Raw genomic sequence first — 27,211 nt, 5'->3', positions numbered from 1 at the left:
CTCCCCTCGATGAAGAGCATGGTTTCGATCTCGTATACTCGTATGGAGGCCTGACGTCATTTCTCACGAGATCGTGGTTGCAGTTCGTCATTTGTGGTTGCAGACGCTCTCTCTCCCTAGAAATCTAGGATACGCTGTCGACACCTGCACAGTAAAGGAGAGTCGATAGTAAGGTTCCTCATCTACAACGATTGTCGTTGTTCGAGATGTTTGAAGTGCAGCGGGGGTCTACCTTGTGACCGGGAGAGGTAGGTCCTGCCAGGCCTGGCTGGAATTAAGGTTGGCGTTAGAGCACCTAGTGATCCGTTTCGACACATCTGACGTACCAAGGTGTGAGTAAATGCCCCGAAACGGAGCCTGTCGGAACCCTGTGCTAACGACACCATTTCCCGCTATCACATCATTCCGCGAAGGTGTTCCGAAAGAGCCACGTGTTAGCGTTGAAGCCACTGCAGGTAATTTGGTTGCGAAACGGAGACGGCACCGATCATCCTTACATCCCGAGCCAGTGCTTCGAGGCTGGCCAGGTCTGGAATAGAGAGACGACGGTACCATGCGCACAACTTACACACAAATTGCAGCCATCATGCACCAACAAGATATAGTAGTGATATCTCGTGCACCCCTGGAGCTTGTGGTTAGAGGATAACAAGCGTAGAGCTCACCGGCCGGTGACGGTGGGGACAGAGTCCCAGATGATGGATGCAGGTGCGCTGTCACGCAGGTCCAAATGCAGTAGGCCATCGTCGTTAGTCTGCGCCGCATGCTGTAGTTTTCTCGCGTAAAACAGGTCCGCAATACTCGTAGCGAAAATTCTGCTCAGTGCTTGATCTTCGGGTACGCGATGGAACTGCAGAAGGGATGCCTGGCGGGATTGTGGCTGTGTCTACTGTCTACCGAGTTGTCAACGACTTCTGTGGGGCGCTCTCCCAGGAGACGGACGATCAGGATCAGCACCGACTGCGGCTGATGGTAACCGCACGCCGGATCGGCGTTAGACTCTTGTTCCCGTGCCAAGAGATCTTGATTGTCCCGGGTTCTCTTTCGCATGCTAATCCGCGTATATGACCACGAGCGATGTTCTCCGAGCCGACTACGCTTGGCAGCATTAGTTGACGGGAAGTAGATGATCCAGCTCGACGGGAGCTGTCAAGATGTCACTTTGTAGTGTTGAATAGTGATGTTGAATAGTGATGTGGGAGTGAATGCGAACCCGTCGATTTCTGGAGGTACTACACGACTGCGTCATGCTGTCCTGCAGCCAGGGCAAGTCGTAGCGGTCGCATCGCCTACCCTGGCCGTCCGAAATATTGATTTTGCAGCATGAGTGCCAGCAGATGTGTGCGAACGGCAGGTGAAGCCGATCTCAGCTGGGAAAAGAAGGGTCGAAGGTGGCTGAGCCAACGATCTGCGGCTCGCGCAGCTTAGTCATATGCAGGAACCAAGCCTAATTGGCAACCGTCAGCTGCCGAGGTCACAACTCATTCGACTGGAAGCGAACGTGCACCTAGCGCGTAAGAGACAGTGGGAAATTGTCCGCTCAACATGGGGAAGTGACAAATTTCACAGCCGACATTACCTAGATTACCATGCTTGCGAATTTGCATACCAACGCGAATGCGAAACAAGTGCGAAGCTCTAAGCTGCCATTAACGAGAGCCTTCCATGCAAGCAACGACGGTGCCTTTAAAATTGTTCAAACATGACCGATAGACTCCACGGCGACAATTCCGCTGAGGACTGCGTTCGCTTGTCGCGTGCGGAAGATGATGTTAGTTCTAGCGATGTATCTAGTGCACGTTGGAGCGAGATTGTAGGGCTTCGATCTACAAAGAGATCTCTGATCCAGGTCCGTGGGTCTCCGATAGTATCTTCAGCTAGTGGGCCAGGAATGTGGGATCTTGATGACGCCCCTAAACTGTAGCTTTTCTGGTTAGCATCATGCTTTTGAGCCTCGGACAGATAAAGGCGACACACACTAAGCATCAGCGGAGCGATGCCGATTCGCTGAAAACCCCAAAGTGTATTGAGATTATGACAGCCATAGCAGCGTGCAGTAAACCAGTACACAGCGAGATAGTGCCAGGTAAAACAACGCACTTGCATCGCGATAGCCTTCACTATGCTATTGAGAGACAAGTGCGCCATCTAGAAGAGCGTCTGACACTCTCCAGATCGACCGCTTCTGGCTTCAAGGCGTCCAGCTTCCGCATAGCTGACAGCTTTGACTTGAAGTGTCTGCTGCCTATCGTTTCATCTTGTTAGCGCAAATCTAGGATACTGCAACGATCTAAAGCTATGGAGAATGGGGAAGTATTGTCCTTGGACCCCTTACACAACCTATGGCAACGTCATTCCCTGAAACAAAAATTCACCATACAACATATCAACGCTAGAAGAATGACGATTGGACTAAGAGATCTCTCCACATCTGAAGCCGGACGCGCGTGGATTCAACAAGTACGATCTTAGTCGATGACTGCCAGCAGTGCACATGTTGCTCATTTTGCCTGAAAACACTTCGGCCTGCAAGTAGAAGTGCGCACTGCTGTTGAAGGAAACCCAGATACCGGGTAAATGAACCTGCAGTGTTTGTTGAAGATAAAACATCAGTTCACTGGGCAAGATGCTGGTATACCGGAAAGAAGAGTGGGGCATGATACGCATGCACGCCACCATGTGTTGTGGAACTGTTTTGTGCAGACCCCTCTTTCTGAATCAAGTCTTTTGCATGACTTACCGTCCGCTACGGACAGTCAAAACATTAATTGCAGGTACAGTATTCGTTGGTATGAGGATGGAAGTTCCGTGATTCCGGACACGGATCTGTATCTATAGCGAGAGGCGAGCCTGGTACAGGTGCTACGAATGCCACCCGCCCACTTGTTTAGTTATCGTCATGCTACTGGGCTCCAATCTCTTTCTTCCGATGAGGTTGTTCAGACCAAATCAGACCGGTTGCACGTCAATTGCCGATTGAGCGGTGAGCATGATGATAATCAGGCGACGTAGTAGGCCACCATGATTAACGAGTACAAGACGTCAAGTGTTGCAACTATCGGAAGCATTGATACCGGTCTCGGAGGCCGCGGACGAGGTCTCGTCGTCTTCCAAATCCAAAGAGCCTCAACGTACCTTTGAATATGGAGCGCCGGGCAAACACTAGCATGCGGTTGTCGTGTAGACTGCTCGATTGGTAGTCTCGGTTGTTGAAGACGCAAATGTTGAGGTACAGCGTGCGTGGAGTATTTGGAAACCTGGTTCGAGGTCTGTCCGCGCAGCAGATGGCGCTCGTGGCTTCCGTCTGGTGCAACGGCGCCAGTCACGGCAGCTGCATTTCATCAAGACAGAACCGCAACCTGGAATGCAAGGGCTTCCCCGCCCTAGATGATCGCCAGCAAGGGGCGGCGGCGCCATCTCCACACAAGGTGCAAAGACAGTTGTGGATGTAGGGCATATTTGATATGACTGATGATCCAGATCGGAAGGCGCCCTGTACTAGTTATTAGTATCGAAGCGGTGCTACACTGCAGCAGTTTGACAGCCCCCTGGGCCATAGCACAGAGACGGTGGGTGACACAACAACGAACCGCAGCCGCCTGAAGCAAAGTTGACGGACTGTCAGGCGGTCAACTGCTGCCGTGTGACGATGGCTTGCGGCGATGGAAGCGCAGCGGACCTTGTGCGAGCGTCCCTGGCCACCACTCTAGGGGGTCGAAAACGATACGAGCCCGAGCGGGAGGTTTACCCTCATGCCGGGATGGTGAGTGCGGACAGCGGCCAAGATAGTGGGAGCAGGCACGAGCCGACAAGCGGTCAGGACAGACGATGCAGGTGTGCAAGCAGTTCACAAGGTTGGTATCTCGTCGGTGTGGCGCCGAAGCATAATGGCAACGCTGCAGTTCGGCAGCGATGCCGAACCCAATGACGACGCAGCAAAGGCAAGATTAGAGCCTTGCGAGCGTCGACGTCAATTTGGAAGCGCGAAACACAACGCGAAAGGATTGGGATGGTGGGGCGCGACAAAGTTTCGTAGATTTCGATAGACGCAGTTAGGGCAGCGCAGAATTTGCCGTGGTGTCGCGTCGAGTTGCAAGACGGCGAGCGCAGACGGCGACAGCGTGGAGAAGGTCTCAGTTGACGGCAGCGACCCGGCACGCGAGACGGCGGATGTTGAATGTCGAGGGCTGGCGTCCAGGCGCAGGTGCGAGGTCTGATCGGCCGGCTAGCGGGAAGCGATCAGCGAATCGGGCAGGCGCGACCCCGAGAGCGGGAAGGTGCCAGTCATCCCTGTGCCAATCATGGCGGCGCAGACAAGGTCGCACCTCTTCACACGATGCCACCGTCAGAGGTCTGCATGAGCCTGACATCTGTCATCCGCCCGCACTGCGAGGGGCTCTCCACCACGACAGCCAGCTCTCACGGCGACGGCTGCGTGCGTGTATTAGGCACTGGCAGACAGCACGCCGACTCCAGACGGCACACGCAACCTGTCTCGCAGATACTGCTGCTGCACTACTCGCCAACTGATTCAGGGTCTGCAGGCGACGGCTCCCCAATTAGTCGTGCCTGGCACATGGTGGAGAATCGAACGCCGTGCATCATCTCCCGCGCTCCTACGTCGTCGCTCTAGCTGCTATTCCTGTCCCACCGGACGAACGCCTCTTTCTCCCTTCCCAAAGCTCGCTGCTGCAGCACTAGCTGCTTCTGTACCCCGTCACGACACCAAGGCTTCCCGCTCCTGGATGCTGGAAAAGCTCCGTTGCACAAGTGTCCACCACGGTCAGCCACCGACCTGGTTCTGTCCTGCGGCAGCTGTCTGCCGGGTATCGTACCTTGTGCTGGGTGACATACACGCCGTCAGCGTGGCTCTGGGGTGCACCGCAGCCCTCATAACGTCGGATTACACTCCGCTCTCGACTGAAGTGCAACCCGCGGCCATGTCCTGGATGCTGCTGCGCTGCACCTACCCCACTTGCCCTAGATGCTGTGCTGCTTCTGTCGATTCAGATATCTCCGGCAAAAGCAACCATAAGGGTACCGTGCCACCGGTGCCCGGGAGAGTTCAAGTCAGGTCCAGCAGCAGCGAGAGTTAGTAGCGTGTGCTGGATGCTAGCCTCGACGCAATTACCACTATGGTTTGCTGCTGGCGGGCGCAAGGCTTGAGATGGGGGTAGGCGGTAGCGACCTATGGCGAGGCTGGTGTCGATGAACTACTGCTTGTGGTTGCTGGCCGACCGCGAGGCGCCAGACCACAACGACCGCGTCGGCCAATGCTTGGCCACAGGCGGCTACCGCCGCGATGGCACGCTGTGAGGTTGCTGCGGCATCCAGTGTGTGGGAGGGCGGATGAGGTAATCGACGGGCAGGGTGCGACGAAATGGGCGAGAGGCATTTGGCACCCCTGCGCCTGCCTGCGGCGAGTCAGAAGCAGCGAGATCTGCGACGATGCGAGCAGTGGAGACACCGGCCGACGCTCAATGGCGTCTGCAGCAGATGGCGCGACTCCAGCACCGACGGGCTCGTGCCTCGAAATCTGCGGCGTAGACTGAGCGTCTCTTGTTTCCTGCGCTCGGCCTGCGTCCGGCCAGAGCCTGCATTGTCACGCTCGGAGAATATAGACCAAACTTTAACCCTCACCTGTCAAGTCCACAGACGTGGTGCTAAACACGCTTGTGTGTCCTTCATTGGCCCCAACTGGCATCACCCCTGACGCGCTTTCTGGTGCTGCAAGATCGCAGGGCATGCTTGATGTACGGCCCGTTGCAGTCCCTCCTAGCCTAGAAACGCATCCTTCGCTCACGGTGCTGCTGCTTCTTAAACGCCTCGGACCCGTCATCACGACCCCATCACGCCCAACTATCTTCTTGCGAATCGCTGAGTGCTTGCGCCGGCTCCCTTGTCACCACTCGTCCACGATACCTATCCTACGACTAATCCCTCGCACGCCTTCACCACTCATATATCTGCGATATAGAATCTGTGGTTCGGTAGTCCTGCAGCGGACCCTTGGTCGCCCTTTCGAGTTAATTGTTACATCACTACCATAATACCTGGGTGAGTAATGCCGCCCAACTGCCTATCGTCCTATGGGACCCCGCTCGTGGGTGATGGCATTCAACGGTGCCAGCCAAAGAGCGGTACCAAGCTGTCAGTACTTTGGGAGAGCAAGACAGTCCGCCCACTCACCATGGAGACGTTGATACACAAGTGACTATTTGCTAACGCGTCCATGCTAGAGTATTTAAGCAGTGTTGCCGTTGCACATATGGAATATCTTACTCTCCAAGATATTCCGCACCGTCACTGTGAACCGCTGCACTCGCGCAAGATGACTTCTGCACATCCTGCCGAACGGCCGCTGGCTAACATGGTCGCTGCGGTAAGTCAAGAACCAGAGTCTCCTTCTTCTTTACACGAGCCCACTCCCATCCCTCCGCGATTTCTCGAGCCCGCGTTGCATGATCCCTTCCGTGTCCACGGGCAGGAGAGTGCAACTTTGAGGGCAAGAGCATCCGAGCCCTTCGCCTGCCCCCGCGCACCTGCCCAGTACTATGGCCATCCCCACTTTGCGGATGCACTTGGCGAGAACGCCCGTTCACTCGCCTTGCCGCGCTCCTATTCTTTGCCCACACGCCGCCGATCGCATTCACCAGAGCCGAGAATGCTGCCCGACTCACGCCTGCCTACGACTACTCCCGACACAGTCGATGGCGACGAACTACGACCATCGAGCACCACTCTGACAGAATCACAGAACCACCACATGCGCAGCTCACCGCCCATTCAGCCTGGAGAGCAAAACTTTCCTGGCAAACTTCCTTCGTTTTCTGAGGTATGTCCGCTTCCAGCCGATGTATGCCATCCGCAGGCGATTGACTTCTTCAGTTTCTCCACACTACGCGGACCACCACACCTCCGCGAACGCCTCAGCGTCGAAATGACTCTGCTGAAAGCTCTCCCCACGTGCAACCTCAGTTTGAAGATGTATCTTGGTCAGACAGCAAGAGAAGGCGCGTCGACACGCTCGGCGATATCTACGAGCCGCCTATGCAGGGCCGTCGAATGAGCAGTGCTATTGACCCTGCCCTTTCTGGCTACTCACCCCGCATCGCCCAGCAACACGCAGTGCAGCCCGTCGGATCTGGCATGCTCCATCGTCCAAGTCATTCATACGCGGCACCCCAGCAGCAGCCAATGCCTATGAACCCGCACATGCGACATCAGTCATCACCAGCACCCCAGGGTCACATGTCTTACGCACCACCATCTCTCCAGCAGCCTATCGGGCAGAGCCCTTTCCAGCAGCCCATGGTTCAGCAAGGTGGCATGTACGAGCCACGACCCAGCTACTACCACGAACCCCAAGCTGCTGTCTACGGTGGCTACGAGCGACAGAATGAATCCTTCTTTACTCGACCTGGTTACCCAAGTTACGACTCCCAGTATGGCGACATCCGATTCCAGCAGCACGTGGGCCTTGATCACAACGCATTCAACAGGAAGCGCCGAGGAAACCTGCCCAAAGAAGCTACCAACTTGCTGAAAGATTGGTTCGCCGCCAACCGAACATCGCCTTATCCGACTGAAGACCAGAAGATGGAGCTCTGCAACCGGACTGGATTGAGTCTCAATCAGGTACGTGACTTGTCCCAGCACCAACGTTATTTTTTGACAACCTCACTACATCTGCCATTCCTGTCCTTCAGTGTCACATCCTCTAGACTACAGCGTGCTGTCGGTCCTTTTGCTACCCTCGCAAATCCTTTCTAGCATGCACACGAGTTTACGTCTGTGTACCGAACAAAGTGCTGACATCCACTAGGTATCCAACTGGTTTATCAACGCTCGTCGTCGTGCTCCACAAAAGGAACAGCGAGAGCGTGAAGCCAATGGCCCAGAGGCGTAGTGTCTCACGCAAATGGGCCCGCCCAAGGAAAGCGCGACCGACCAGTAGGCGCTGGGACGCACCGGAATCTTCCATTCAACCTTCATCATGACGAGTTTAATCGCGCACATCATTTACTCTCTCTTCCGCTTTCGGCATTCTGGTGGAACCAGAAGCATCTGGATACCTTTGTTTCTTGGGCAGCCTGTATCATCACAGCCTTCTGCGGGCAATGTCGGATATTGCGACCTTGACCAGGCGCATGGATGATCTGGCCATTTTCTTTCAGTCGAATACCCTGGGACCCAAAACGGAGTATACATCAGCGTTTTGGGATATGGAGTTGGGGCGCATTTTGCGCTAAGAACGCAGCATACTGGAACTGCTACAGCGTTGTTTTCCATCGGCCTCGGCCTCGAAGATTGTTTCCTACATAGCCTAATCACAATGCGATCTTCTCACCAAAGCTCTACGAGACTCACAGACACTGTCCTAACCCGCTTCGTGTGAGAATCGTGAACCCTCCGCAACCACTGAAAGAGACTTTACAGGCAGTATCATGGTGAAACCCGGAGAGCGGTACATGTGTATGCCGCCGCTCTCCAGACTATTGATTGCCTAGTGCAGTCTCCAGTCGTCCTCATCGCGAATGGCCAGATTTGGTCTCATGGCCCACACACTGCCGAATGCGGAAGTTCAAACGGACATCCCCCTGGTGTCCGCGGGTACCGATCTAGCGTCTACGCTTCAAACGCCATCGACAGCTCCGGTGTTTCAAAACCCCAGAGTTAAAACATGACACACAACGGTGGTGCTTGAGAGGCAACACCAGCCGTTTGGCAGAGGGCTCGTGCTTTCGGGAAGTAACGACCCCGGCAACATGTATGAACAAGTTGAGCCATGACATGTTTCGTGATATCGAATCTCAACACATCAAAACTCCACCGACTTCAATCGGCCGACTCCTCCAGATGCGAAGGATCAAACAGGCCGGGGCGCCACTCACACTAACTTCACTCGCACTCCACTTGGCCCAAGAACTCGATAACCAGCCTTTCAGCCGGAGAGACTCCACATAGTCCGGTGAATGAAGTCGCATTAGACCCTTGCTATGATCCTCTTCTGGGATTGACCCCTCACTATTTGGATGCGGGAAACACTGCACATCATTGGGGGATCGGAGTCAGGGTTTGCCCTGCGAATCTCGCTCCACCATCTTTCCCGAAAACCAAGGACCGTGACCAAAATCACTGCTGACAGGGATACCATGGAGCGGCCCGTACTGTAAGGGGATCACACCTGTCGGCATTCAGAGCAAGTTTATAGGTGTGACACCGGAACAGCCGTCGCGCACTTTATTGACAGTGACACTCACGTCTTGATTGATAGGAGGCTTCCGTGGCGAGTGGAGAAGAACTCAAAAGTTCAGCTGACTCTTCACTTTAACCAGCTGCTCGCGTGAACTACCCAACTTGTAAACACCTCATTACGGATTGGGCGGCCTGACGCACGTTCATGGCAAACACGGAAGGACTAGGTCCAAGCTCTCGCCTTTTCAGACGCAGCCGTATAGTCTGCGGGAAGCATGTCTCCATTTATAGTACCATGGTAGACTGAAACGTTCCTGGAGGAAATCACGATCACCGTTGTCCGGAAACCGGCAGCCTCACAGGCGGCGCATGGGGCATCAGGCAAACATGATGGCTGTCATTGTTTCAGCTGCCAAAGTCGTAGTACAAAACGTCAATTTTCAGTCCCTGCCCCAGGAGCTGATAGTCGCGTTACATTGATGAGATGAGGATGAGCATCTCCATGTCGTTGCGCAGATCTCGATGCGAAGCGAAGCGCGAGATAGTTTCCCGGGGTTGACTGCGACGGATGAAATGAGGATCTTCATCCTTCGTATCACCCACGGTCGGTATCGCGGTAAGTCCCGAGCTATACCGTGGTCGATCATAGCTGCGCGCAAAGAGTCAAGATTACCGTTTGACTCGAGATACTGGCGGTACTGCAGCCTAGCTGGACGTCACACACCCACAGATTACGAGCGCGGCTAAGACCACAGAGATAGTAGATCCCACCATAGGAATACGAGTACGAGCAACATGGCCAGATCGACGACGAGCGCATAACAATGACTGCAACTCACGGTCTCTCCTCCACTTGGACTAGATGAAGAGCGCTCTGACAAAGTAAGCGTAACGGCCACAAGATACACTCCAAGTTATCATCCACGCGCATGAAGTAAATCACCGACCACCTCACCACAGCCTCTAGCAGCTTACGCGTACATGCTTTCATACCAACTTTACGCCCCATAGTCCGCAGCTCCGCAGGCTGCAAACTTTTCTCCCCAACGACCCGGAAAGTAACGACACGACTCACCATCTAGAACTGATCAACAGGCACTCTCACACGCAGATCCACAGCCCAACGCCCCATAACCCCAGCGACCACCACACGGAAACAAGGACCGTTAGGCAGCGGCATCGGGCAGAAGAAGCAGGAGTTTGGTTCGCGAACTTCGATTACCCGCATCGGAAACTTGTTTTGATCGCCTGTGGGATCGGCGGGGGACGGTGCTGGTCGTGGTGTACCAGACTTTCTTTTTGGCCTATCATGGGGACGGTGGGTTGGGCGGGGTGGTTGATTGGGTGGGGGGTGGGATGGGCCACGTGGAGTGTTTTCGTGCGATGGATGTTTGTGCGACGTGAGGGTAACGTCGTCGGAGCTTTTTGCTGTTAGTATGACTTGCTTTTGTCGGCGTTTTGACGTGGGGTTTAGGAAGGATGACGAACCTGGATGGAGTGGCTGTGATAAGGGAGGTCCATCACCTCTTGACAGTATGACTTGTGTCACTCAGTCCAGTATGCAGTAGTGTTTGCAAATGCGATGAGCATTTCCTCCACCGGACCATTATGTACAGCCTACGACTAACAACATACATGGGTATCACATCCTAAGAGGAAAAATATAACAACGCCCGAGTCGCTTACCGAAAAAGAAGCAATGCAAAAAATGGACCCAGAAATGGACCCCTCATCAACGTCATCTTCTTGACCTCCTAGTCTCATCAAGAATAGCAAGACTGGCTCCTGGATTCTTCTTCTCGTACATCTTCGCCATGTCGTATACCACCTCACCCCACTCAAACTCTCCACGATGACTCTTTTGTTTGCATGGAGACTGGCGGAAGGGCAATAGCCAGTCTATTATGTTCGTGCCCATGGTATCTTTCCAGCCCTGCAGCAGGGTTGTATACCAGGGGTGTTCCAAAGGCTTAGTCTGCATAACGACGTAGGATCGGTTCGGGAGGCGGGTGACGGTGGTAAGAACAGGCCAGTCCTCCTTGTCGAGTTCCTTCTCTTCTGCCACGTCTCTGCTAGACTTCTTTTTATGATGTTTACTGGATGACGTCGTTGGTGTCGCAGTAAGTGGAGCAGCGGTATCGGGGTTCGGGGAGGGGTTCGATATGAGGAAGGCGATGTTGTGGATGCCGCCGCGCTGGATGCCTTCGACCGAGGTGAAGTTGATCATCAAATTCCAGCCTGTCATAGAGGTCATTGTGAAGGTGAAGATGCTGAAGAGCACAGCTGTTGCGAGCGCGCCGATCCATGTCCCTGGCCGTGAGCCCATCTACGATGTGTTAGCCTGCTGCTGCTGCATGCACTGGGTTGCTTCTGAGCGCACCTTGGAGCTCCTTTCCGCAAAGAAAATGGCCACCACAATCCAAGTGAAGGTCGTATATAGCGACGCATACGCCACGAACTGCATAAAGAACTTGTGCGTAGTCTCCGCTATGATTCCACCGGCCCATGGGCAGTAGTGATCCATCTTTTTCACACAGCGCCCCAGTTCCTTGCAATGATGTGCCCTGTCCGGCTTCCAATTGTGACACCTCTCGCACCAGAGTGGCACCCCCTGGTAATCGCAAATGTATGCATCGTATTGGTCGAACCCGAAGCCTTTCGTACTCGCATCTGCCTTGTCCACCGAAGGATTGCCCAGAGGTATGAGGTCTGGCTTCGACCAGACCAATTGTAGTAGACGCAGCCATGCTACCATGAGGAGGAGGAGTAGGATAGCGTAGACGACTATGAGTGCGATTCCGGTGGAGCGTCGCGGCCGAATGCCGAAGTCTCGTTGGATGTCTTCCGAAGGGGTTATGAGGTACTGGACGCATATTAAGTAGACTACGACATATGTCTCGTATCCTAGGGCGCCGAACTCCAGAAGCGGTAGTATGACGGAGGTGGCCTGGCCTATGTTCTGTTCCATCGCTGTGGTGTCTGTCGCGCCAGGCTTCTGGGAGCCGATGACTGACGGGGGTGCCATCGCGTGGCTATACGAAATGCTCGAGAGCAACTAGAAGAAGTAGAAAGAGCAAATTGAGATAGTCGGGGTCGCACGCGAAGACGGGTGGTCGACGAAGCCCTCGAGAAGGCCTGACGTTCCCGGTTGTTGCACGACAGCGGCGTGAAGCCGCCCAGCGCGCAGCCAAGAAGTTCGCGCACGTGTTTGTCCCGCTAGTCCGAGGCTGGTTAGCAAGAGACGTCATCATCATTCGGAAATAGCCATGGGGAAGACAGGACAACGCGTTGTTACAACCATCGCGAATAATTGCTGAACTCCTATGTACAACATGCCTCATCTCAATGGACGCTTCTCCACGACTGCCGACGACGCGTAGTGCGCGACTCGTCCAATCGGCAGAACTTCGGCATCCACCGACGTCGCACGAAGAGAAAGATCGGCACAACACCACCACCGACTCTCGTCACATACCGAATTGAGCTATCAACGCTACCATAATGCTCTTGTCGGCCGGCAATAATGCCATTTCCAGTGTTATATCCTACGATCCTGCTTTCTGTAAGCATAGTGAAGCCAAGGAGTCTGCTTACGCGTTAAAAGCCAGCGTGCATCGACTTGCATGACCCGCACACAGACCCCGCACGAGCTTTCTCAGCCTTCCCTAACCTTCACATTCTCTCCTCCTTTTCTCATGAGACCATTCGGGCAAGAGCAGGATCAGGCTATATTGCATTGGGCCTACAGCGTCTATGTCCACCATTGACTCCTCTTGGACTTGTAGCATGGGTGCAAGTTAAGGACTGAGCTAAACCCATTGGAACTCACCGGCTATGCGAGGCTGTAGATGAGCTGGAATACAGCCTTGTAGAGCATCATCTCCCGCGCTTCATTCGCCTTTTGACACGCTGGCAGCCGCCTTTTTGGCCCCGACAAGGACCAGCGATTGCTGTTTGCGGCGAGACATCATCTACGATATGGATATGTGGAGGTCACGGATTGACAACAGGCGCGGCATCAAGCTGATCTCTATGCGGCTCTTCTCCACGAGGCTCCGGACGCGTCTAGTTATAATGCCTGCTGCGCCCTGCATGAAATGGTGAAAGATCCATCGACTCTCCCGCGGCCCGCCGATGTTAGCAACTTAGCAGCGCTGGCCATCTATGACCCCATGGCTAGCCTCGTATTTATCAGGCAGAATCCACGGAGAGCCTTGGGGTTACCTCAAGTGGCAAATGCTGGGCTCCAGCCCATGTAAGTCTGTCTGCACTTTTCTCCAGAATCCCGTTGATCTCAAGGTTTCAGGTAGATTACCCGAACTCTCAGCATATGTTCGGCACGGTCTTGTTCGTCTGCTACAATATGTGGCCAGCGGCCTCGATTCAGCCGTGCCCGGCCGTCGATGAACAGGCTATCACCAGGGCCGGTAAACCTACCGCTGCCAGCACTGCCTCCTCGGCGTACGCGAAAGGATATTCGGTGAGTATCCTGGCTCGTAAAGCACGAGACAAGCTCTTAGGGTACCATCATGGACGTGCCGACTAGTCATCAGCCGCACTGGTCAGTGGCTGTTGAAGAGGGCAGGCCGCATACCAGGCCTCAAGAACACGGGCACTGGATCTGGCGACGGCATCCACACCGGCAGAAATAGATCACACATACGACTAGCCCAGCCGGCTATGACCTGTGCGAATATACATGAACTCCTTAGTAAGGTACGGCCTTCTCAACCTTCCGGCGGCTTGCAAGTGACACAGATGGAGCCCAACCCTACTCAGCTATATTCGCCCCTGGTCTCGGGAACCGCCTGCCTAGTCGAGCCAAGAAGGCGGCATGTCCATGTAGCATCGGCTGCGCCTTTACCTGAGGCAAACGGTGGCTTCATCACGGAAGACGCGTGCTCCACGAGGGGGTATCTCAACGCCGGCCAGTTTTGTCCGATCGCAGCAATCTTTATTCAGGCAGAGCTATGTAGGCCCTATCAAACATCGTACTCAGACTCCTCGTCTATTTCTTTGAAGACTGGCACCGTTCAACGTTCGTCATCCATTCCACACGTGCTGGTAACGAACTCGTTGGATAATCCGGCCAATGCACACGGTCACGAGGAAAATTCGGACGCCTCCTGGTCTGTGCAGATGGCAGGCGTTCCATCTTTCTCCTAATCAGCATCAATGCTATCAGTCCCCACAATTGCTCTGGATAGAACTGGCGGCCCTGGCGTGCCTTCTAAGAGAAAAAAGCGTTAGTACGAGTTCTTTGGCTGGTCGTTCCTTCGGCCTCCACCTCTCGCATGCACCCATCCGGTGGCCGCGTACCAGAAGGGTAGCCCAAGCAAGCGTTTAGTCGGGCCCACAGTCGTTCACGTGCTCATGACGATAGAATTACACCAAGTTCTAGATCTTGTTCCGCCAGCTCGTGCCATATCAGCCCTGCCATAATTGGAGAGGCATACCAGGTAAATCATGCAATGTAACAACTCCGGCCGCTGCTGCCCTACATCGATGGGCGCCGTTGGGCCCATCTACCTGGATACCGGACGGTGGAGCACGTCACTCTAAACGTCCTCGCCCTTGCCAACATGCCTCCCACTCATCCTTTGGTGACCTATCGATACGTTCCTGGAGCTGGACCTAGTTGTCACGCCCCGAAGTTATTCATCACACAACCCTAGGCCACCCATCGACTGCCAATAACGTCATGGAGAACACTGTCTTAATACCTGAGGACTCTCATATCAACGTAATTGACATCACGAGCGAAGTTGCTCATGGAGTATCGCCATTTAGAGTGGCTGATGCATCATACATCCCGGGAGGTCCTTCATCATCCCCCACCTCACGACTGGATTTGCTTCATTGTATCCCTTGAGGCCTGTATGCCTCATATCGGCCGCCACCCTATCTGCGCTCGAGCATATTCTGATGTCTCAAAGGACTATCAGTGCGGTGCGCAGCGCCTCCGGAGGAACATGGCGAAGCAGCAGCGTAGCTTTGGTCTCGCAACTGTTTAAAAACACATAAACGCCTTCTCAACGCTTCAAAACACAACCCACTCAAGCCCTCAAGCCTCGAGCTCTCAAGAACTACCACTATATCTCGCTCTATCAACTTCTCTTTGCCTACCAAAATCACTACTATATCTACATCATGGTCAACACCTCCCTTCCCCATCGCCATCTCCATAAGCATGATCTTCACGGCTCTTCGATATCTGGCCAATGTCACCAAGCAACACCGGTTCGCCATGACGCCACCCCATCTTCCCTGACCGACGCTGGCCATACTTCTGTGCTTCATACCGGTGCCATTGCGCTTCCCATTGGTCCCCTATTCGGCGGAGATTCTACTTCGCCTCCAAGCAGCCTCTCCGATGTCAACGGGCAGTACAATCATGATTCCGCTCCCACGGATGGAGAAAAAGTGTGGTTCTGCTCAAACTGTTCCGATGGACCTATCAGTGTCTGGCAAAACATCTGTGTGAGCTGTAACCATCAGATATGCGGTTCATGCAGAGTCGAAGAAACGTACTAAATGCGATTGCGGATTCGTACACCTTTGTATTCCGTCACCGCATGCGACAAACACCATCAACGACAACATCATCACGAAGAGTCACTTCTGATGCTGCTCCTGCTCATACTTATGCGGCACTCTCTTCTCCTGGATATTCTTTCCTTGGGTTATTTATTGGGATCTCTCGTTACTCATCGCTTTCTCTGCTTTCTCAATCACTATACCACATTTGTAGACTTGTTGGACATTTGGAGCATTTCGACAAAGCATAGCTTACATGGCGCTGTTCGTTCCTGCAACAACATGATGTGGTCCGCCACAAGCACGACACATACCACCCGGCACATTCGCTTTACGGATCTTGGTTTTGGAGTTTATTTGGATTTACAGTTCGCTACTCAATAGAATTCTCCTCATCATTGCTTGCTTCACTCTCATAACAACCTTGCCACTTTCCTATCATGGCCGCATGCATCTTCCCGCAACAACGTTGAAGCGATGCGCCTCCATCGCTCGAAACGGGGACCGCGTGGTGAGCAGAAGTGCGAACTGCAGTATGCAGACTAGATTCGGCTCTTCATCCCAGAATACACTGCAGAAAGGATGCAGGAACGTTTGTTTCAGCATGGAGCACGACACCCTCAGCGGGAGATTCACAGGCTTCTTTGCATATACAAAGTCGACTGCAGCAACGAATTAAAAAATTGCGGTTTGGATAAAACGTATGATTGGACAAATATCCTCGCTTTTTCTTGAGTTCTGCCTAATGGTTCCAGCCAGGGCTCTTTCTTTTTTGCTTTTTCGTCGAAGTGGCTGACGGGGCCGCGTCATTGCAGCACACGCGAGGCAGGAAGAGGGACCTCTCTTGGCGCCCAGAAAAGCCTGGGGACTGATGGCACGAGGCTGGAACAACATCTTCAACATCCGCAGTGGAGCCCAATATGCCGCCTCAGTTTGCCTACTGCCTTCTCGCACAGCCACCGCTAGTTCCGCTCCGTCGTGCCCTTTCTTCCGGTCTCCGACCGGCTTCTTTCCTGGCCTGCCTTGTTACTTCCCTAATGTCATCATGGAGCGCCGCCGTTGTATTCTCTCACGACACTCTTCCTTAGTTATGGTCATGAGCGAGCTTTCTGACGTACGTTGACCGCTGATTGTGGAGCCAGTGGGTCAGTTTCGGAGGACCTGTCCTAGCTTCCAGGCGAACATGAGGCACCAAAATGAGTGCTGCAAGCAAAATCACGAGTGGCACGAGGGGAGGATGAGGAAGCTAACTGTAGGGCACAAAGGGGCGAGCGTGGCTCAGTCTCCGCCAGAAGGAGAGATGTCATAGCGGAGCGTCCTTCGAGGGACTCGGGATACCTAAGTAGCAAGATAAAATGCCATTGAAGGCCGTCTTCTCTTGTTCTCATAAGCTCATAGCATCGCAACGTTCCCAAACATCTCAAAATTCCACAAGACACACTTCATTGCCAGTTACAACAATCATTCTTCCCTAACTCGTCCAACAACCACCGCTGCTTCGCGACAAGATGTCTGTTTTCTGCTGCAATTGCCGGGATGGCCCTCACAACACGAAGTTCGTCTCAGCATGCACCAACTGCAACCACTACCTCTGCAATGGTTGCCCGACCGCAACGGAGTACTACAACTACAGCACCGCTGCCCCAGCCTCGGATTCGCACCAACATGCTGCGACCCCTGCGACTCACTCGAATACGGCTAGGCTCTCGGGTATTCATCAAGACGCTTCGTCAATCACCCTCAACACACGCTTTCCAGTGGGCGACGGCGGTCGATACACAGAACGTCCCAACAACCCAGTGTGGCGTTGGCAGTGTTGCTCATGTTATGGCAACAACAGTGTTGCTGCGGATCCGGGCTGTGCGTTCTGCAGCAATCACTACAGGTGCCATGGCTGCAAAGTCTGGGATGATGCAAGACAATAGAGAGTGCGGATTGATCGGCGGAAAGTAAGCAGCGGCGAGAGCAGTGGTGAGTTCTAATGCCATGAGACTCAGGCGACAATGCTGACCTTGCCAGGTTACACGATTGGACATGATTCTGGAGTTATGGAAGGGGATTTGCTGGAGTTCCGGTGTCTTTCTTGGTTGAGTTCTTGATTTATTCCTGCACATGATATGGACTCGCCTATAGTCTATTATCTTAGATACCCAGCATACATCTCTTTGTTTGAGCGTCTTAATCGAGTGCGGTGTTGGCCTCAAGCATAGCGATGGTATCCTGATGCGTTCAAGCGTAGCATATCCTGTTAGCTGTTGTTTCCCATAATTCCAATGTGCTTTTTACTCTGATTCCACATGAACTTTCTGCTCGTGGTCTGGGCTTCAAACTCCGCCGGTGATGAGGCCTTCATTGAAACGCCTGTCAGCTTGTGAATTGCGCCCACTCTACACATCCGCCGCCTGAGGGTTTGAGTTTTGTCTACAACAGATCCCGACATCACCTTCCGTAACACAACATAGTACCCAAGGCGTAATCGGCAAGTTGGGCGCACGTTGAAATAAGGAGGTGAGACATGGCGGGTGGCACAGTCAAGCATATCGTTCCTTCGCGATTGCCGAGTCATCTGCTGCGACCGCCGGTTCGCCACTGCAATCTGCTCCGTGGATTGGGACCAGGGATGGCACGCAGGAACGCCCAGTGCTGGAAGGCGGCGTTATGGGACGTAAGCCTGCGCGTACGCTTTCTCCGCCTGCGCGTGGCATCCGAACACGAGCCCGCGTCGACAAAAATGATAGTCAAATCTCCCCGTGGACGCTTGGGTGTTTCTTTCTTACCTTTCTGCTCAGTTGCGCAAAATAGAGGACGAGAGGCGGACTCGTGTTGCGCTTACGTGCGCGCGCATGCTCGTAGAGTGGCCAGAGGGCCCTATTTCGCAGGCAGCGCCGCCAAGAAGTTTGCACATGTCGGCACAGCCATACCACACTGCTCGGTCTCTGCTCTCTGCCTTCTCTTAGTGCTTCAATGGGCGAGAAGACATGATTCTTTCCTCGTCTGCAAGAGACACGTCGTCAGAATAAGGCCCTGCAGCCCATTTCTGTGCCCTCCAAGGCTACTGTGCGGCTCCAGATTGCAGGAGCGTTATGCCGGCTGATGATTTCGCGGGATAAATCGTCGTCATCGAAAAGGGCGAGGAGGATGCCCCAGGCTGTCCTTCGGGTGGCAGCCTAGACTTGCGGGGCAGCGTGAGAGGGCATTTGTTGTCATCCTCCGCGGACCGTGATCATGAGAACTTGTAGCCAACCCGCAGTGCCAAATTCGCAAAATTGCCGTAGTTGTTCGCATGTGCTTGCAGTCGTGGTTATCTGCGAGGTTACAAGCCGGCGAGGGGCACAAGCGGATCAAGGACTGGGCTGTGCCATCCATATTGGGCCTAGCGGATATTTCAAGTTTGAGCCCGCGCCTAACCAAAATATGTGTGATCTGCTAATCTACGCTATATGACTATACCAGCGAGCGTCTAGCAACCATTTCTGCGCGTTCCGAAGCGGAGAGACGCATTCAGGAATGAACAAGTACCAATCACTATCCTCGTTCGTGGCCAGACAATTCGTCACCTTGGTAGACTCGTAGTACTCTGGATAGAAGCCGGCGTATTCCCAGTCAATGATGCCGGTCACGCGACACTGCCCTTCTTCAAGCTTTACTATAATATTTGCAGGCCGAAGATCATTGTGGCTGAGAACATGCTTCTGTGATAGGGGCGGGCAAAGACTTCGGAGGAATTTGATGTAAATTGGACTTCCATAATGGGGGTTGGAGAATTGCCAGTCGTCGAAATCTTCTGTAGTCCAAATAGGGTCGGTTGTGCGGCGAACATTTCTCCTCGCATCTTGGCAACCTTCTCCTGCCACACCTCCAAGTGGCATATCGTCGGGACGGGTCAAAGACCGCACCTCGATGAATATATCGTTCAGCTGCGCTTGGACTGAGCGCTTAAGGGAGTCATCTAATTTTGGCCAGACTGCTTCGAGTGTCGTGCCAGGCATGAGAGTCATAAAGACGAGGAAGCAGTCACCAAGGCGTGCAAGACCGAGTGGTCTTGGTGCAGGAATTGCGGGTTTGTGTTTCTCAAGGTATTGCAGGGTTGTGTATTCAGTCAAGTCGTCCATCTTCATTATCATCTTGAGAGCAATACCAGGACTGCACTTAAGGACGATGCTGTGTTTGCCCAACGGTGGCGTCCAGATAACTTCGCTCTGTTCAACCAATTTGCGGATACTGTGGGCAAGGGACGATTCGTCGTGGTCGCTTTCAATAAGGCCTCGGAGGGATTCAGAGAACGGGAACAGGACTGTGGCTGAGGTATGACTATAGAGAAATTGTCGAGCATCGTCAGGAAATGGCGAAGTGTCTATCTTGCGAGGCTGTGGATGTGGCTCATCCCAAGATGGAGCTGCAAGGCGTTAGCTTTAGTTTTACAACTAAAGCATAGTGATGCGAAGCCCACGAACCATCGGACTTTCGACCAGCAAGCCGACGTGCATACGAAGAGGGGATTTTGGATGCCAGATCTACTTCTGGATCCGCTTCTAACTCTCTTTGTAGCTTTCTCATAACCATTTTATTCAAAAACAAAGCCGAAGACCTGTCCACAGGGTCGACCCTGTCTGCTCTCTGACATTGAGGATGCATGCAGATGGCGTCTGTGTCGTGGGGTGAACGATGCATAGCGTCTGTGTTGTGAGGTGAAAGAAGATTCGTTTCAGCGCTATTGTGTTTAGGTGATTTGAAGTCCACAGGTTGATAACTGTCGTGAGTCCTTGCAGTTGTTTGCGGTCTCGGTCAAGCGCGAGGTTCCAAGCCGGTACAAGCGGATCAAAGACGGGGCGATGCTATCCGCATCGGGCCTAGCAGGTGCTCCAAGCTTCGATCAACCACAGCGCCAACCCTCTTGTTATCTGCGCGTATGCATCACTCAAGCATTGTTCCAACAATGTCGCTGTCTGTGCTTTCATGGCAAGACTGCGATCTTCAGGAGTCGGCGCCGCTTGGATGTTGACGGTATCTCATGCCTGCGGGTCAGGAAGAACCTTGGATGACTCAGACACTGTCAAGCCGACAATGTAGCCGTAACTAGTCAGTATCCATCGCTCTCGATAGTCAGGTGACTCCGGGCACGGTCCGGAAGAGCCTGAACGAGAGGCGCATTGGCTTTCGTCAGCCATGTAGGTTGAGTAATACAGAAGCGGGGTATCTTACCACTCTGCTTGGTAACCTGAGAATGTTCTTCCTTGTAAGAATGCTTCCACCCGACGCGTGACCCGCCAAGCACACGAAACCTCACATGTGTTAGCTGACCTATGCATTGCTTCTGGCTTCCTCAACATCAATATTGCCATCGAACTGACTCTCGAGACTGCATGGCAGATACGCTAGCGAGTCGAGCAACACAGCCTCGTCTCCTCTACAGTTACATTGCTCAACCACATTTCTATAGCGATCACCATCATCCAGACCGCCAAAATACCCCGGATGGGCCAATTTCCATCGCGTTCACGAGATCGAGCCGTCGAAGTATCCACACCAATAACGACCTGGTGAAGGGCGTCGTCCACGTCAAATCACAAACCAGAGTCAAATACGTCACCATAAGCTTTATTGGCAAAACGACCTGTCGCATCGCGAGCGAGCGCAATCCTGCAAACCAGCATGTCTCCGAAGTTGAGTTGTTTTGCCAGGAGCAAATGTTATCGAGGAGGGCAACGCCTAGCGCGACATGTCCCCCTTCGCGGGTAGAGTACCCCTTCGAATTTCGATTTCCAGAAGCAGTACCAAATGCTACGAAGCTGCAGAATGATGCGCCATTCCGACCAGATCCTCTTTTTGAGTACGAGAGCGGACATCCTCTTCCACCGTCGCTATGGTGGAACGAGAGCACGATATGTAACGAATACTTTCTGAGAGCACAGTTCGTCACGGAGCAAGCTTCATTCACACTTAGTCCCGTTGTTGTGCAGCAACTCCGCTTTAGCCCGTCGGTTCCGGAGCAAGGTCTATCGCCTACAGCTGCTCTTGTACCAGCACCACCAATACGTTTTGAGCGTAGATCGAGACCATCAACTCCAGATCCATCTAAGGAGCGGCGTAACTCGCTGCGACGGCTCAAGTCTGGCTTACGAGGCGGTGCTAAGGAAGAGGAGATATCTTCGACTTCGCTGTTAGTACTCAGCGCACCCCCAGAGTATCGCGTTGGTGCTGCCAGCACGATCAAGCTATCACTGCAAGCAACGCTAAGCGACGGCGACACACAACCAGCACCCGTGTATCTTCGTGGCATCCGCGCCCAAGCAATAACACACATCAACTTCCGAGTCCCGCTAGCATCTGCACCCAACGGAGAGATACGGAAAGAAAGCGTCGAAAAGTTCGACCTCTTCAATCAGCGATACAGTAAACCTGGAATAGAACTCACTTTGGATACCATCTTGGAGGGTTTTGAGATCAACAAGATTGTGCCTCCCACATTCAAAACATACGGTGTCGCGCTTCACTATGACGTCAAGTACGACCTCTTGCTCGAATGCGCGGGCAAAGAGTCGGAGCATGAGATTGATGTCGATAATGTGGTTATTGAGCCCATGACAAGACCTGGTGGGCATCTTGGGCCACCGGAAGAGATGCCGCCAGTATGCGGCTCGGACGAGAGCTTCATATTGGAGGAAATGCTTCGGGATAGTGAGCCTGTGGCGGAGCAACCACCACCCTATTACAGATGACATATACAACTATCGTGTCAATCGGATATTACGTAGCTCATAGGACTATCCGTGACGACATGTATTGTGTTTGTGAGCAATACAGCGTGCAGCCTTTGGTCGCTGGCAACGAACACGTGGCGCGCAGCATGGACAAACAGCGCCAGAATGAAGTTCTCCACTTCTTCTTGCGGGAGCTGTTTATGATCATATCTTCAATTTCTCAAATACAGGATTAACTTACTGAAATCGTTCGCACTCGACTCTTGCAACCCACCAAACCCCTAAGAGACCTTGAGCGCATCTACCCCAACATATCCACACGCACTACACTACCTCAACAATCCTCCATCTCCCCGAAGATGCCCCCAAATCCGGGTCTATACATCTGCCCCTGCGGTATGAACGCGGGCGTCTGGCTCGTTGCCGGCGCGAGTAAATGCTCAATGTGCGGTTGGTCGTGGGGTATGTACGAAGCGGCTCGCGTAGCGGACGAGAAGAGGTAAGATGGGCAAGCTACGGACGGGCATGGAGATCAGAAGAATTAAGAGCCATGTGTAATGGCGTGTTGTTGCAAATACGAGTGGGCAGCTTTCGGAGGAGATGAAGTTGGAAAGAACATCGAGACTTCATATCTCAGTTCTTCTTGGGCGAACCTCTGGTCGCCCTGTGGTTGAGATGTCCTTACCAATGTATGACTCGATGCAAACGCTCAGCCCATTGAATGCATGAGTCCGTATGAATGCTCATATCTATGAATACTTCACACTTGCCATAAGGTGACTAGCTTACGCTTACAAGACTCCTCCAACATGTGGCTCACTCAATCTGTTGGGCGTATAAATGCTGATATACTAACAAGCTTGTCTTTCTACATCGAAAACATATTTTCGGAAGTCCCAACACATCATCGATTCGATCGATAAGACACAACAGGCATCACCAACTGCAACATCCATAATTTCGGGGACAGCAATACACATCCCTTACCGAGAACCCCAGATTCATATCGGGAAAGCTAGCCAAGTCAAACTCGAATACAACTTGCGCCACTATGACGGTCTTGTCAGAAGACTACGACAACCTTTTCGCCGACTGCAAAGGACGCGAACGAGATGCTTGCAGCAGCGAACAGAATAAAGATCGGATTCTACCAGAGCAAGAGCCATGCGGACACGAGGAATGTGACAGGACACCTACCATCCCCGAGAAACGAAACGTGGAGGAGAGCGGAAAGCAGGAGAAGGAGGAAAGGCAGAACGGTGAAAAGAGTTCAGGAAACTGACGCGAGAGCGAGAGAAGCCAAACTCTCCAGATGAGGCCGAGGCCAGGATGTGTCGGAAACCTTTTGTGTTTTATTCCGGCTATGCACGTCAAAGTTTCACATCGTTTGGGGTGCATGGAAGTATAGCAGTGGAACGCTTTTGTTTCGGAAGGTCATCGGTGAATACAAGGCTCAATGTGTGCATTAGAAAATATATCTATTCATCTTTCCACATTCTCAGGCCCATGAAGTGAAAGCCCACGTGTAAACCCACTCGCGACACCCATCACCTCTCCGAAGCGACAAGAAAGAGAAAAAGGATATCATGTAATCAGACCCAAACACTCATACGTATATCTGCAACATCTCAAGGCCTCACACAAGCAACCATGAGCTTCTCGTAGTCGCCGCGCGTCTCCCCTTCTATCCTCTTGACCAAGTCCTTCTTGTAGACCTGCTTGTACGCGTTGCTGACGGCGTTCATAAAGTTCTTGTCCCAGTGGCAGCGGACGACGCGTTGTACGAGGATCTCGTCCTTTGTACCGAGGCCAGCCATCGATTCCTCTAGACGGACGGCTTCAGCTTCGGGCCGGTTGGTGGCACGGTGGATAAGTAGGCGGAGTGCATCTTCCATGTGGCCTGAGAAAGCGGACTTGATCACGCTGTCGAGGGACTTGTGGAAGCGCTGTTGGTAAGAGTTTGCCATGGCTTTGAGCTGCGCGTCATTTTTGCTGGTGAGGATCTGGCACACTTGAGGAACGTTCTTGCTAGCAAAGCCACCCATACCAGCTTGGAGATCCGTGACAGCCTGCTCAATTTCTTGGGGGTTGACCGGGTATGAGTCTTCTGCGCGGCGGGCCGAGATGATCATGTCGTACATTTGTTCGGTTCCGGCACTGAGGTCGCCTTGGAGGTCTTTCTGTAGTGGCCGTTGGAATAGTTCTTGGTACTTTTGCTTGATGGCGTTGATGTCGGCGTTGCTTCGGCCGATCAGGATGTCGTCCAAGATGACCTCCTTTGTGCCCATGCCCTTCATCGCTTCCATCAGGTTGTAGCAGTCGGATACTAGAGGGCCGCGTGCAATTTCGACAAGTCCTTTCGCGAAGTAGCCGCTGGTCTCTTTCTCGAGATCTTGGACCATGTTTCGCATCAGGCGCTGGTCGTATTGCGCCCGAATAGTGTTGACCTGGATGGGATCCCTCTTCGCCAAAACCGCGATCAGCGCCTTTTCGTCAGTTCCGAATCCCTTCATTGCTTTGCGGACAGCTTCAACATCTTTGCTGACGTCGATGTTGGCGACCTGCATAGGACCATAGCCGAGGGAAGCCTGAGTTGGTGGCCCGCCGAAACCCCCTGGCGCACCGAACTGGCCCTGGGGAGGTGGAGCACCGAATTGACCCTGTGGTGGGGGCGCGCCGTATTGGCCTGGGGGTGATTGCTGCCCAAACTGGCCAGGTGGAGGTCCAGGTGGTGGTTGATACTGTCCTTGGGGTGGTTGTTGGCCGTATTGTCCCGGAGGTGGCGCGCCATACTGACCTGGAGGTGGTTGCTGTCCATACTGACCCGGAGGTGGCTGTTGTTGATATTGCCCAGGTGCGCCATAGCCCTGTTGCGGGGGAGGAGCTCCATACTGGCCCTGAGGTGGACCGCCGTACTGATTTGGCGGCGGCGCACCATATTGACCTTGCGGTGGTTGCTGGCCATAACCTTGTTGAGGCGGGTAGCCTCCGTACTGTTGGTTCTGCATTGGTGGCGGTTGTTGATAGCCTTGCTGTGGAGGTGGTTGATACTGTTGATGTTGACCGTAGCCTTGTGGCGGCGGGGCTTCTGTAAGGTATTAGTACAAGATCAGGCTTCAGCGCCAAGTGTTGTAAGCCATGGAGGATGCAACGATCGCCGGGCTGTGAAGAGAGGGCCTCAACTTACGGCCCGGATACGGCTGCTGATAACCGCCTGGTTGGTTGTAGTTGTAGGACATGTCCAGCTGTAATTTAGGCAGGGTAATACAGAAATAAGCTCTCGAAGTAGGTAAGAGCGACGTGCGACTCGGATAATAAGGCAAGTGGTATGGAAAGAAGAGGGGGAAATACCGACTGCCTACTAAAGAGTGGTTTGCACCAAAGGTTGCCGTGGCTGAGTCGTATCGCTCAGCCCTGCCAGTGGTGGGGTAGGGTCAAGAATTAGTTTGGCTCATGACGAAGAATCTGGCTTGGCATGGTCAGCCATCGGGTTTAGTGGCGTGGTATGCGAACACCTTCTGCCGCGTGGTTGGTACGGTGGGTAAGGCGGCCACTGCCCAACGCTAATCCGATGCTTAATCGGTCGTTGTGGCGATGCACGCTCAGAAGACGTATCGCAAGAGCACAGCCTCAAGGTCGTGACCATGCGCGAATGAATCTGCACTAGATTGTGGCTACATTGCAATGATGATATATTCGAGATAAGGTTGTGGCGTAGCTACGAAGATTTATAAGGAACTCATTCCGCGAAAACAGTTTACGTACGCTGCGCCTTGGCAAGTCACTTGGACCTCACGATCTATGTTCGCATGGAGAACAGCGTCATGCAGTATCTGTGGTACGCGTCTGTCCGCATCATAATGATCGCGCACAGGTCCGCGTCAACTTGTGGCTCTCTTTCGCACGAAATACTGCATCATACCCCCATTCAAGAATCGTCTTTGTTTTGTAACTCGTGCGTATCACGAAGACAAATGATAGATGATGCGACAATGTGCGATGGCCTCCTCGGCCGCTGGCGCTAGCGCTGTGCCAAGCTTATGTCACAATCCCAAGCTTCGATATGATCGGCAATCATCTCTTCTCTCCACCAACAACATCTCTTGACTGCACACCATCTTGAATCACTAACGCCAGGCACCCCAACGTTAATCCCAACCCGCCGCCGGTGAACTTTCGGCCAAGACACTGACATCATAGCATGCGGCGCACGTAGCCCCTCATGTTTTCGCCGTCGATTGCACATCACGAGTATGCCTTGGCAGTCGGAAGCGATGTTGGGCGAGCACTAATTGGTCAGGAGCACCCATCAAACACTTTAGTTCACCGGGGAAGACTTAGCACGTGCAGGTCGACATAAAATCGGGGTGAGAAGAGGACCGATGGAGGCGCATCATGGAAGTATAATAGAGCCAAGCCAGCGATCAATGTCTGGAGGATATTGACATAAATTGGGTTCGTTAGAACGATTATTTCGAGCTGCGACCAACTTCTTTGGAACAACCAACTTACCCGCCATCACCCCGAATTCTGTGATAGACGGGACATAGCCAGCCGCATACGCCATCCGGCATCGCCGATCACCAACCCTGAAACAGGGCACTTCCCGCGAGGCTACACTTAAGCATATCGCGTATAGGAAAGTCAGAGATATAAACGAGAGCAGAGCCGGTGCATGAAACAGTCGTCCTATCAGCCCGTCTTTCATCCATCAAACACCACGATGTCGTCCTACGACTCTGCCAGATCGGGATATCAGCCCCATCCGCAATACT

General features: G+C 53.2%; 4 protein-coding genes across 4 annotated transcripts; 2 read left to right on the top strand and 2 right to left on the bottom strand.

Annotated features, from left to right (window-relative positions):
* Positions 1 to 6,268: 6,268 nt before the first annotated feature.
* J4E85_004184 (uncharacterized protein) lies at positions 6,269 to 7,909 on the top strand (the record flags this gene model as incomplete). The annotated part of the gene is made up of 4 exons (XM_051468445.1): positions 6,269 to 6,382; positions 6,758 to 6,835; positions 6,889 to 7,638; positions 7,826 to 7,909. 4 exons carry the CDS (start codon positions 6,269 to 6,271, stop codon positions 7,907 to 7,909), a joined length of 1,026 nt encoding a protein of 341 aa, XP_051328037.1.
* A 3,027-nt stretch (positions 7,910 to 10,936) lies between these two features.
* Positions 10,937 to 12,223, bottom strand: J4E85_004183 (uncharacterized protein; the record flags this gene model as incomplete). Its single annotated transcript, XM_051468444.1, has 2 exons — positions 10,937 to 11,524; positions 11,579 to 12,223. 2 exons carry the CDS (start codon positions 12,221 to 12,223, stop codon positions 10,937 to 10,939), a joined length of 1,233 nt encoding a protein of 410 aa, XP_051328036.1.
* An 8,875-nt stretch (positions 12,224 to 21,098) lies between these two features.
* J4E85_004182 (uncharacterized protein) lies at positions 21,099 to 22,454 on the top strand (the record flags this gene model as incomplete). Its single annotated transcript, XM_051468443.1, has 1 exon — positions 21,099 to 22,454. One exon carries the CDS (start codon positions 21,099 to 21,101, stop codon positions 22,452 to 22,454), a length of 1,356 nt encoding a protein of 451 aa, XP_051328035.1.
* Positions 22,455 to 24,064: 1,610 nt separating this feature from the next.
* J4E85_004181 (uncharacterized protein) lies at positions 24,065 to 25,675 on the bottom strand (the record flags this gene model as incomplete). The annotated part of the gene is made up of 2 exons (XM_051468442.1): positions 24,065 to 25,524; positions 25,624 to 25,675. 2 exons carry the CDS (start codon positions 25,673 to 25,675, stop codon positions 24,065 to 24,067), a joined length of 1,512 nt encoding a protein of 503 aa, XP_051328034.1.
* Positions 25,676 to 27,211: the final 1,536 nt, after the last annotated feature.

The sequence above is a fragment of the Alternaria conjuncta genome, assembly GCF_024043145.1.
Source record: "Alternaria conjuncta strain BMP 0040 chromosome Unknown scaffold_5, whole genome shotgun sequence".
In the NCBI taxonomy this organism is placed as follows: domain Eukaryota; kingdom Fungi; phylum Ascomycota; class Dothideomycetes; order Pleosporales; family Pleosporaceae; genus Alternaria; species Alternaria conjuncta.
This window is presented reverse-complemented; position numbering and strand designations above follow the sequence as displayed.